General features: G+C 44.3%; 1 protein-coding gene across 1 annotated transcript; it reads right to left on the bottom strand.

Moving 5' to 3' along the window:
- Positions 1-202: 202 nt before the first annotated feature.
- trappc3 (trafficking protein particle complex subunit 3) lies at positions 203-12522 on the bottom strand. Its single transcript, XM_042077258.1, has 5 exons — positions 12326-12522; positions 10045-10142; positions 6344-6443; positions 3929-4111; positions 203-1264 (listed from the first exon to the last, which is right to left on the bottom strand). The coding sequence occupies exons 1-5, from the start codon at positions 12365-12367 to the stop codon at positions 1145-1147; spliced, it is 543 nt and encodes a 180-aa protein (XP_041933192.1). The 5' UTR covers positions 12368-12522; the 3' UTR covers positions 203-1144.
- Between the last annotated feature and the right edge of the window lie 350 nt (positions 12523-12872).

Here is a 12872-nt window from a genome sequence, read left to right as displayed (position 1 = left end):
GCAAACACACCCTGTCTCTCAGCGTCAACACATGTGTGTTTCTCAACAGGCACCAGGCTTCCTGAGCAGAGTTCTGTTCCAGGGGAGAAAGAGCCTCTCTCCCACTGCTGATTTAAGATCGCCGATAACAACCTGTTATTGGTACATGCCAATAGCCAACCAAGCCCAACCACTCAAATAAAAAAAGAAAGAAAGGAGCCAGTGAAGTTAACAGTTTGTTTAATCTCAATATAATTTGCTAACATATAAATAAAATAATAATAAAAAAAAATGTGAAAGAAATGTGGCCTGCCTGGGGCCAGTTAATGATGCGAGACCCACTAGTAAACAAAAACAAACAGCAGGTAAATAAACAAGAGCAGAAGCAGGCACAGGGGGCAGCTTTCACATCTCTGTGGCCTTCACTGTTTTCATAAAGACCCTCCTCAAACCTGATTGGCCAAGTAACGAGGCAAGGCCATTCTACCTCTTGGAAAACAAACTGATTTACTACTTTACTTTAACCATGTTAAGTTAAAGCATATATCACTGATTAAAAAGACACACAAACAGGACATGTCCTCGTAGGTGCGGTGGCATATGTTTGATCTAAGGTCCCCTTTTACGGTCTATAGAACACTCAAGACTATTCAGACGAGTTCAACTGGGCATTTATTGTGACGGACATGTCCATGGACAATTTCAAAACAAAACAAAGTCATGTTTCCTGGGCCCCTCTTGTACACGGAGGGGTCAGGAACACACACAAAAACACACAACCAAAAGCAGACACACACTTTTCAGAAGGAATCAGCTCAGGGCCACGTAGAAAAGAGTGGACCTCTGCCCCAAGCTGGTTGTTTGACAAGTGATCAGAGGAGACTTCTACCAGTTTGAAGTCTTAAGTATTTATTTATTTTTTTAAAAGCTCTGCCTTTGGTGTGAGATAGTGTGTAAGCCAACTGTTCAGGGCATTCTTTAGCTAATAATAAATAAGAGTGGAGACCCGAAGTCCAAGCAATGCTGGTCACTGGGCTTCTCTCCTGGGAGATGTAGTTTTGTACAGTCTGTAGTTTTTGTACCTGGGCCCTGTGAAGTGTCAACCTCCACAGTGAGTGGGGGGGAGGAGGGGCAGCCCAGGAATGACTTCATTCCCCAGGATGCATCACTCGTCGCCGGCTGGCAGGTTCTCCTCGATCCTCTTGATGAACTTCATGCGGATCTCCGTCACACTGTCCCCCCTCAGGGTGTCCTGGGCGAACCGGACGTCCACTGCCATCTGGACCTGCCGAAGACGGGGACCGGGGGACACAGAAACAGAGCGTGCTCAGTGTGAGGTCACATGTTTGGTTGCCACAGAGACGCTCGCTCAACAGATGATGTGGTTCATGTCTTTGTCTCATCACTCTCCAAGTTCTTGCTCCCAGCAGCGGTTCTGCTGGACCGAGCTCTGCAATGATTTAGCAACTTTCTGTCCTGCTTGGTCGTTTTTTTGGGGGGGTTTTTGACCTCCTCAACAGTGGTTATAAAATGCAAAACATCTTAAGTGAAACACACACACACACACACAGACAGAGACAGAGACAGAGAGAGAGACAGACAGACACACACACACCAGTGGTACCGGGGCTGATACAAAATAAGCGTGAATCGAAGAAGAATATTTTAAATTATATTTGGGCCATTTACGGGTGAGTCAGTGAATGGAACTGAAACATAAACAGTCAAATATCACCTAAAGGCTTAAATCAAAGTATTAATATTTTCTAAAACATCACTGGCTGCTTCTTGCCACAACTGTTTCAGGTTGTGTGAGTGGAGACTGGAGATGAACAATGCAGGGCAAGTTTGGGACAGAAGAATTTGAAATAGGGTTTGTTGTGCTTTCTGTACTAAAAATGTTCTTCTTCAATAACATCACGGCTTTGATTCAATTAAATTCAAAGCTAACAAAAGTCAGTCAGCCTTTGCATAGAGAAATAGACTAAATTCAAACAAGTAGCCAAGCTAAAGGCAGCCTAAAACATAAGTCAGACCCAATTTAAAGGAATTAATCGAGGCAATCGACTCCTACGGACTTTCCCCTAAAGATGCCAGCTGCAGCAGCAACATTTCCGGAAAGGTACTGGCTTGATGAAATTCATTCTGGACTCTCTATCCGACCACATAAAGATCTCGGGATACTTCGGTTTGGCTTTAGGGACCCTCTACTTACTACCACGTAAGTGTAATGTTGTTTGGAACTGTAGAAGAGGTATAAAAATAGCGTTTTGTAGCGGCGAAATGACATGCCCTGGTCACTTCCAGGCTAACGAGTTTTGACTAAAAACGGTAAAATCGAACTTTCTCAAAACACATCCGAATGACATGATTTTGAAGTCAACTCAACATATGTACTCCCAATCATCCGTAAATTGATCTAAAGTGCATTTTACTCCGGATAATTCCTTTAATGGAGTGGGCTGGGATTCAGTGAGAGTCTATGCCTTTATGTGTATTAGATAGTTTTATACCACTGCTTGGTTGAATTTCCCATTGGCATGCGTTCTTTAGATGATGTAATACCCGTAGGTTATTTGCACACCTATGAAGTAGTTCCAGTTTTTTGGCCATATCACACTCGTATATTAATTCGCCGAATTCGAAACAAATGACTAAACGTTGTGAAGTTTAAATTAACTGTCACGCTGCATCAGACCTGTAAAATACAGACGTTCAGAACATAGCAACATTGTAGCATATGACGGAGGTGGCTTTTAGCTAGTGACATGGCAGTAGGCTAAGTAAAATAGTGATGTTTCAAAGCTACGGCTCATCAGAATCCTGGGATATGCCCACTTGACAACGGGAGAGATGGAACTAACGACTGGCCTTTGGCCATAGCAACCATCCATTTAGAACTAGTAACGGCAGTTTGTATTGCAAGGTGATAAATAAGTTGATATGTGGCGGAAGAAGTAGTGCTACAAACAAGACAGTTTTAATGATTAAAACGTTTAAATTATAACCGCAAATGAACACAACGCAAGTGGCAACAGTGGTATAAGCGAGATAATAGACTCCACAGTGTTCGGTTCACAGAAAGAAATGCACTGGCGCGTCGGGGGCGTTTTACCACCTCGAACGAGCATTTCTTTCTGTGAACCGAATGCTGTGTCGTCCATTATGTCTTACACATGTGTGTATTTGCTTTGTGCTTTATGTTCTATGTTTATCCAAGGTGCTGCCTTTTTTGGCCAGGGCTCACTTGGAAAAGAGACCTCTGTCTCAGTGTGACTACCCTAGTTAAATACAGGATAAATAAATAAGAAATCTAAATAAAATATGCTTAGGGAAGCTTGTTTTTAACTGGCTATTAATTGATAGCTATCAAAAATCCTAGCGAACCAGTCCAGGCAGGCACTCAAAGAAGAAAGAGCCAGTGAAGTTAACAGTTTATTTAATCTCAATATAATTAGCTAACATATAAATAATAATAATACAAATAAATGTGGCCTGTATGGAGCCAGTTAATGATGTGGGCCCCAATAACAAACAAAAACAAACACCAAGGACCTGAAAATAAATAACCCAGTAAAATAGTGCTATAGTTTCCAACATATTTCATAATCCCCCATACAACCCACCTCCTAGACTGCCATCCAACTCACCTCCTAGACTACCACACAACCCACCTCCTAGACTACCATACAGCTTAATGTTTGTTGGACTCAAGAACTGTGTGTATGCTGCATTTGTTTAACTAAAAAATGTCATGAATACTTCAGGTAGTCTATATGCTGTCTTGACTGATTCAGGGCAGAAAGGACACATAAGTTAACATGCACCAGGAACTCAGGAGTTCGGCGAGTTCGGGTCGCCCCCTAAATGGACCAACGCGACACTGACTGACTGACACGCCCACCCACCCACACACACACACACACACACACACACAAAAGTAACTCACCATCTCCAGAGCTCCCCGCAGCGCTCCGCACAATAAGTTGGAGTAGACGAGGTTGTTGTGGTTGTCAGGGAGCTCCACAAAGTCCACCAGCGGGTTGCTCTCCAGGATGAGGGAGAACTCGTCCCCCGCCGGACTCCAGTTGGTCACACTAGGGGTGACGCCCAGGTACATCTTAAACGCTACCTGCAACATGAAGGTACATCTTAAACGCTACAGTACCTGCAACCACAACACAATATACAGGCACATCTTAAACGCTACAGTACCTGCAACCACAACATAATATACAGGTACATCTTAAATGCTACCTGCAATATACAGGTACATCTTAAACGCTACCTGCAACATACAGGTACATCTTAAACGCTACAGTACCTGCAACCACAACACAATATACAGTTACATCTTAAACGCTACAGTACCTGCAACCACAACACAATATACAGGCACATCTTAAACGCTACAGTACCTGCAACCACAACACAATATACAGGTACATCTTAAACGCTACAGTACCTGCAACCACAACACAATATACAGGTACATCTTAAATGCTACCTGCAACGTACAGGTACATCTTAAATGCTACCTGCAACCGCAACACAACACAGTACGGAGGCTCACTATGCATACTGGAGTCAGTTCAGTTACAATAAAATCACATCACAAAAATCGCAAAAAACATTCTCTTAATGGAAGGTTGTTCAGTTAGAATGGCATATCATTCAATTATAATGTAAAAACCTCAAATTACAGTAAGCAAGGCTTCAGTTACAATGAACTATCTTTCTGTGGAAAATCCTGTAGCCACAATGAGAGATAGTCCTGTTATAATCAAAAATCATTTGGTTACTGATATCGTTCAGTTATAATAGAAGGTTATTTTGTTATAATGGGAGGTTATTTTGTTACAATGGAAGGTCTTTCAGTTACAATGCAACATCTTCCAACTACAATGACCAAACATTTAATTACAATGAAAGGTCATTCTGTCAAATGGAATATCTTTCAGTTACAATGTTTATTGTTTGAAGTTGAAGCTGTAAGAAAAATAAAGCCATCAAGCAGTTATAAACACGGTTGTCTGAAATCTGAACTGCAGTTAACCAAGTCCTTTGGCTTGTGGTCTAGTTTAACTGTGGGCAGCAGCAACCATTCAAAAATGATCTCTTTTATTGTTTCCTAGGTATGAAGCTATTGTAAATATGACTCTGTAATCAAGCCAAATAAGCACACAAAGTATCTCCGATCTGAATGAAGCCTTTTGTTTGACTTCGGTTCAAAGCGTTTCTCAGGATTAAGCAGCCTGGGCGCAGAGAGACTCCATTGGCGCGGCGTTTGGGGGTTTGATACTCGCCTGACCCCAACGCTGGCGTTTGGGGGTTTGATACTCGCCTGACCCCAACGCTGGCGTTTGGGGGTTTGATACTCGCCTGACCCCAACGCTGGCTGTGTGGACCTGCGATCGAGGGGCCCAGAGGAGTCTGATCACGGGCCCAGAGCAAACAGACCGACGCTAGATAAACATCTGACTACGTGGCCTGCTCTGTCTCGCACACACACACAAACAGCACACACACACACAGCACACACACACACAGCACACACACACAGAGAGAGAGAGAGATTCCTTCAGAGTGAAGGAAGAAAGATTGAGAGAAAAGGATGGTGGGGGGGTAAGAGAGAGAGATGGGGGGGGATAGAGAGAAAGAAAGAGAGATGGAGGGAGAGAGAGAGAGAGAGAGAGAGAGAGAGAGAGAGAGAGAGAGAGAGAGAGAGAGAGAGAGAGAGAGAGAGAGAGAGAGAGAGAGATTCCTTGAGAGTGAACTCATGGTTCTGAGTGTTGTGTTTTGAGCACACAGAGAACAGTGGCACCAGTCCAGTCCAGTCCAGCAGCTTCCAGATGGGTCCAGACCAGCAGCTTCCAGATGGGTCCAGACCAGCAGCACCACTACGGCTCCAGCACTCCCCATGCTGCCCACCCACCTGTCCAGCTGGTCCCTCCATCGAACACACAGGTGTACATGCACACATACACACTCACTCACTCACTCTCTCTCACACAGGTGTACATGCACACATACACACTCTCTCTCTCTCTCTCTCTCTCTCTCTCACACACACACACACACACACACACACACACACACACACACACACACACACTCTCTCTCTCTCTCACACACACACACCTCTGCCCATCCGCCCTAACGAGTGCAACCCAGCGGAGAGGGGCGATGAAAGCAGAGAAACTATGCAGACTACCACAGGTTGAAGTTCAAATTCCAGTCACACTCTTTCTTTCTCTCGCTCTCTCGCTCTCTCTTTCCATCCCTCCCTCCCTCCCTCCCTCTCTCTCTGCTGAGGTTTGGCTGTGTGTGTGTGTGGAGAGGCGCCGGAGGGCCCAGTCTTTACCTTAGCGATGACATCGGCTGTTTCTCGGAAATCGTGACACCTCCCCACGCTGGACCGAGCCAGGAAGTCCTCGATGAGGCGCACACCAATGTTGTATCCCCTAAACAGAACCAGAAACACACACACACACACACACACACACACACACACACACACACACACACACGAGGGGTTAGGCAGACGTCCACAGGCACCATTAAGGGCTCAGCTTGGACGTTTATCAGATCCTTCACGCGAGACCGCTTCCTTCCATCTTTCAACTGAAAAACATTCAAATGAAATAACACTGGGAGGGGAAAATAAACAGTGCGTTTCACCAGATGAAAACAAATCTTCCGTAGACATTAATGGCAATTAACCCCTCGTTCGCACATCATTTTTCCCCTGAACCGAGCAACCTTCTCAAGTTTGCTGGTAGAACATCCACTCGACCACAAGTTTTGTTTCCACCAAAAATGTAGACATGGATATCACATCACTTTACTGGCCTTTGTTTGATTGGCTGTGTGGGATTTAAGAATGGTTTTAATTAAAGGGTTTTAAAAGTCAAATTCAAAGTCGTCCCTCGTCAGGGAGATTCGCTCTCAGGCCTTCACCTTGTCCGTTCGAGGTGTGTGTGCGTGTGTATGTGTGTGTACCAGGATGATCAGGGAATGAATTCATCCTGCCATGATCGGACTTTTATTACCATCTTTCTGTCTACCTATTTTACTCAATAAACTGAGACGCCTCGGCCGAAGCCCATGGCTCAGGGCTCAGACACCATCTACATGCTGCACTTTGCTCCCTGTATGCCTCTCAACACAAAAACCTTATTCATGGGCCTGGCCGTGGCGCGACTGGCTGGGGCACCTGCACCGTACGCCGGCGACCCGGGTTCGATTCCCGCCCTGTGGTCCTTTCCGGATCCCACCCCGGCTCTCTCTCCCACTCGCTTTCTGTCATTCTCCACACTCCACTTTCATTAAAGGGACACCAGGCAAGCCTGATGCTTTTTCTCTACGAAACTCCCCCTCGCTCGGTCTGAAGCTCTTTTTCTTTTCTTTGCGTCTTCCGTCAAGGGTTTTCACTGCTTCTTCGCCGGCTCTAGCATTATACACACGTAAACAATCTCTAGCGTTTCGCTAGCCTGCCTCTGTGCTGTAAACTGATTCTGCTTCAGTCGGCGGATAGGATACACCAAACTTGCAAGTGGGATATTCTTCCTACATTTGCGCCGTAATGAGTCATTTAACCATATACCGACTTACGAAGATGATTAATTAACACGAAAATGTTGCCTGGTGTCCCTTTAAAGGCATAAAAAGGCCAAAACAATATACTTAACAAAAAAAAGGAAACCTTATTCATTACGTACCGCTGATAGGGGTGTCATTTAAAGTGGGCTTTGTTAAGAACTTTGTATTTCCAAAAGGTGTCCTGGGGTGCAGTACAGAGTAAATGTATTATAAAGTGTATTATAATGACAACTTTAACTTCTATTGTCTCACGTTCTCTTCTAAAATGGGTCCCAACTTTAAGGGTGACTGTCAGACTAGATTATCCTCAATTTCCTTTGTGCCTAATGGCCAACACATACAGTAGGCTACAGCTAGGAAAAGTATGCAGTCATAGTGACGAATGATTCTATTTTTGACCTCTGTAGGGTTTGAGACGGATGGAGAATTTGTCAGTGGACTGTAGGACTATGTGTGTGTGTGTGTGTGTGTGTGTGTGTGTGTAAACATTCACCTCATTTATTTGGTGTGTTGGAAAGACAACTCAAAGAGTCTGAAGTGGCACATTTTACACTTCCCCCGCTAATACACAGCCCACTCACACAGACAGGGTGGGGGTGCAAAGGGCAAACACACACACACACACTGCCTCTCTCTCTTTCTCTTCACACACACCCTCGCTCATACTTTCACTAAGCATACGCCTTCCTAACACACACACACACACACACACACACACGCCCTTGCTCACACCTTCACAATGTGTACACACACACACACACACATAATCAATTATTCCATCTCCACATTCCCAATGACCTATACTGCGTGTCACTTCCTCTGAAAGCCTGTTCACACAGGTGTGTATGCGGAGACTAGGACAGTCAACACTTCATACAGCAGGGCCAGCCAATCCGCAGACCTACTTCCCCTTTACTCTTTATTCAAGAGACAGGGAAAACACAGGCTATAGGATACGCTAAACAATATTACAACACATTACATTTATATAACGCTTTTGGAGGTACCCAAAGTGCTTTACTGAGAAGAAGACAGCCTCACTACAACCATCGCCAAATAAATAGCACCCGTCTAGGTGATACACGGAAGCCATTTTGTGCCAGATAAATAATCATGCAGCAGCTTGAGGCGGAGAGTGAGAGAGGGAGCCAATCATCCGATTACACTCGCATAGGGGTTCCCAACCTTCTTTGGCAGGTGACCCTATTTTGAGGTCACAAAACATTAGTGACCCCTAAATCATTCACTTGTTGTGAGGGACAGCGCAACTCATCTCTGCTGGAACATCCAGACGAGAGCGGTACTTTGATTTCCCCCACGCCTGGTTGTTTTGCTACTTTGTTTCAAACATTGATCAAGCATAATTCTGTCAATAAAACATCTCATGCGGGCTGTCTAAGTTTATTTTTACTTAGCTAGATTGTAATGAAGGATCCATTACTTAACTTGGATATCATGGGTTTTTTACTATTTTCTTATTTAATTTATGTATATTTTTACGTAATGTACTGGTCAATTGTAGGATACCCAGTTTCTCAGCCGACCACGTTTGAATTTTAGGCGAACCCGAGGTTGGGAAACAATGCACTAGGATCTTAGGAGTAGTTTTTGCTAACCATCAGTTCAGATGGAAAATCAATCAATACATTTAAGCATGCAGTGAACAACACACAACATATGTGCCTACAGTTACACACACACCCACACACACACACAGCTAACTTGCTGAGCAGGGAAATTAGGCTTGTGTGAGTGGAGATCTTGCCATTTGTTCTTCAGTGTAGCTGTTGGAGATGACAGGGAACAGATAAGGGCAGAGTAGGACAATTAATCGGTTTTTAATTCATTATTTATTTACTTCTTTTTTTTGTGGGGGGGGGGGGGGGGGGGGGGGGGGGCTTTATGCCTTTAATCCGACAGGACAGCGAAGAGAGTGACAGGAGCGAGCGGGAGAGAGAGATGGAGCGGGAACAGGAAATGACCCGGGCCAGAGAGGAACACGGGCCACGTGCCCACAGAATATGGTTTGGGCCGTTGGGCCGCGCGCTGCAGTCAGTTGGGCTAACTGAACTGAACTGAGCTGAGCTGAGCTGAGCTGAGCTGAGCTGAGCTGAGCTGAACTGAAGCTTGACCTTTAAAAAGTATATCACATATCAAATCGCAACTGCAATAATATCTGTAAAAAAATTGCAATTAGCTATTTTCCCCAAAGCATGCAGTCCTAGTGAGTGGGGGGGAGTGTGTGTGGTAAGCATGCAGTCCTAATGAGGGGGGGGGAGTGTGTTTTTGGTAAGCATGCAGTCCTAGTGAGTGGGGGGGAGTGTGTGTGGTAAGCATGCAGTCATAATGAGTGGGGGGGAGTGTGTGTGGTAAGCATGCAGTCCTAATGAGTGGAAGGGGGTGTGTGGTAAGCATGCAGTCATAATGAGTGGGGGGGAGTGTGTGTGGTAAGCAGAGCCTTACATCTTGTCGAGCTGCTTGTTGACCTCCTCGTCGTTCTCATAGTCCTTGCACAGCTGGGTGACCAGAGCCCCGTAGGTGAGGGTGAACAGCTCGGAGTTCTGCGCACACACACACACACATGCACACACACACACACACACACATTAACTGACTGACTAAAATGATTGATCACAAATTCTACACAGGTTCTCAAATCAACCACCAAATGACCACCACATTTACAATGTTGTTTTTAAGGCCGCTTGTCTATTTGCTCTTTCCAGAATGCATTTTATTTCTTTAAAAGGTATATATTTAGACAGCAGTGCTTTTTATGCTTTTTGTATGTGAAATGATTTTTGTAGTATTGGATTGAGCCGTCTTCCTGGTGGGATCAATTAGGCCAAACAGCCTCAGCGACCTCAGACCTTAGGAGTCTACTGCTGAGCATTGATCTTGGGGCAGCCGTGGCCTACTGGTTAGCGCTTCGGACATGTAACCGGAGGGTTGCTGGTTCGAACCCCGACCAGTAGGCCTTCAGCAAGGCACCTAACCCCTCACTGCTCCCCGAGCGCCGCTGTTGTTGCAGGCAGCTCACTACGCCGGGATTAGTGTGTGCTTCACCTCACTGTGTGTTCACTGTGTGCTGAGTGTGTTTCACTAATTCACGGATTGGGATAAATGCAGAGACCAAATTTCCCTCACGGGATCAAAAGAGTATATATACTTGTATACTATACTTATACTGATCTCTGTAGCCTACTCACAAAGAGAATCCCTCTCTGCCAATCACTGGGTTTTGTATGGAATTATTAATTTACACTTATCACTTGAAGTGCAGAGGGTACAGTTCAACAAGCATTGCTCCCATCGGGCAATGAGTAGGTAGAGTTCCTGCTTTAAGCACTTTACTCCAGCTCTGAAGGGGGAGATACCTCACTCAGTCCTGTCTGTCTTGCTCTTACTAACAGAAAGAAATGCATTCACATTGCACAGTTTCAATTACAAATTGTGTGCCTGTATCAGATAAGCAGTATTGAGACATTCTGAAAGAATTGTGTCACGTTTTACAGCTAGAACTAATGGAGTAACTGTAGGAGGATAAGTGCTTAATTGTGTGTGTATTACATGTAACTAATATGTAACGTGTATGTTAAAATTAATGTCGGCCCAATAACGCATATCATGCATCCACTACCTAACACCTAGGCTAATAATTGAAAATAATCTAAGTCAAAACTTTCACAGGAAGTTGCAAGTGTAAGAATTCATATGATTGGTGATGAAAGAGGACGTTGGTAAGAGAAGAAATCCCAACAGTCAATAACCTATCTTTTACTGTCTATGTCAATAACATACTCTGTTGACTGTATGGTAATCTGACCACAGTGTGCGAGCGCCACCTTGTGGTTTGGTCTGAAAATCAGTCTCGAATGTAATACACTGGATTTCGCATCATTTGTAGTTTTTGCTTTTCTTAATGTAATGGATGCACGTAAAAGGTCGCACCGTCCTTTAGGCTGTTTGACAAATGCCGTAAATCTGCCTGTAGACCACATATCTGAAGTAGTCTACTGATTTAGTCTTTTCGCTATTTCTTTATTTTCTGTATTTCTTATAACAAGCAGCATTATATCAGTTAGGCTGCTTGGCACGTTGAAGCGAAACCCTTTGGCAGACCTGCAAACTCTGCAGTAGTGAAAAAGGTGACAGCATACAAAACCCTATTCACGCCAACTACCCTGGTTAACATAGAAAAGGTGACTGTAGCCAAAAGGTGACAAGTTTGCAGGTGTGCTTTGGCGAATTAGTAAATGTTAATCAACGAATAGGCTACCACTGACCACACAGGCAACAGACCATTACATCAACATGAGAATTTAAAAAGTGATTGGGTGTGTTGTGATCATCTCTTGCAAGATGTTAGTTGTGACCGAATTTGTCGCTTTTGAGTGCTGCTGGCTGTAACGTTATGCGAATGACTGAACGCAGAGGGTTGAAGCGGTCACTAATGAAGGATCTTTGACTGAACGAAATGACAGTCGCAAAGTAACTTGACGTTCTGCATAACGCCTAGTGCTAGCAAGCTATCAAACGCCACTCCAGACTAATAACTCACTGATTAATCACGAGCACTAAAGTCGACCAGAAAAAACCTTGAAAGGTTGACCGTTCTTTACTTGCAACGTGCAGAAAAAACCATAAGGATTTGCAAAAATGACTGAACATTAGCGAATAATTATGTGCAGGCTAGCAGATGTTAGCAATGCGTGACTATCGTGTGACAGGAAGCAGAACTTACCATCTTCTTACTGTCGGTGGTTCTGTTTGACTGCCGAGACATTCTGTATAGTGTTACAGGTCTTTGATATCAGGTAATGTTTAATTAATTTGTTTATCGTGAACTGTGCCAAACGATTCGGATCTGGTTCTCTGTTTTCTATCAGCTTTCACCACAACTCCTCAGACACAACTTCCTGGATAGCAAAGGAACCGGAAGAGATGAATTCTGCGTGGATTCATGGGAACTGGTGTTTACTAAAAGCGAAGTAAAGCGTCTCCTATTCTTTCCCCCAATGGTGCAGGTTTCTTGTCGCACTTGTTCATTGGTAGGCCTATATATATCTGTAAGTTGTCATTGCAATATGAGTAGGCTGGCATCTACAAGGTGCTGAAGCGTAGAGCTACAGAATGGGTTGTTGTCGTCAGACAGGCTAAATTGTAAAGCCATCGATCCAGAGCAAATGCATTTCAGGTCATTTCAACACGATGGCAGTAGAGATTCGTTTACGGTAGGCATGCTGCTATCGCTCAACAAAGACGAACGTTGAACCACCTGATGCTAGAGA

The sequence above is a fragment of the Alosa sapidissima genome, chromosome 21 (assembly GCF_018492685.1).
Source record: "Alosa sapidissima isolate fAloSap1 chromosome 21, fAloSap1.pri, whole genome shotgun sequence".
NCBI lineage: Eukaryota > Metazoa > Chordata > Actinopteri > Clupeiformes > Clupeidae > Alosa > Alosa sapidissima.
This window is presented reverse-complemented; position numbering and strand designations above follow the sequence as displayed.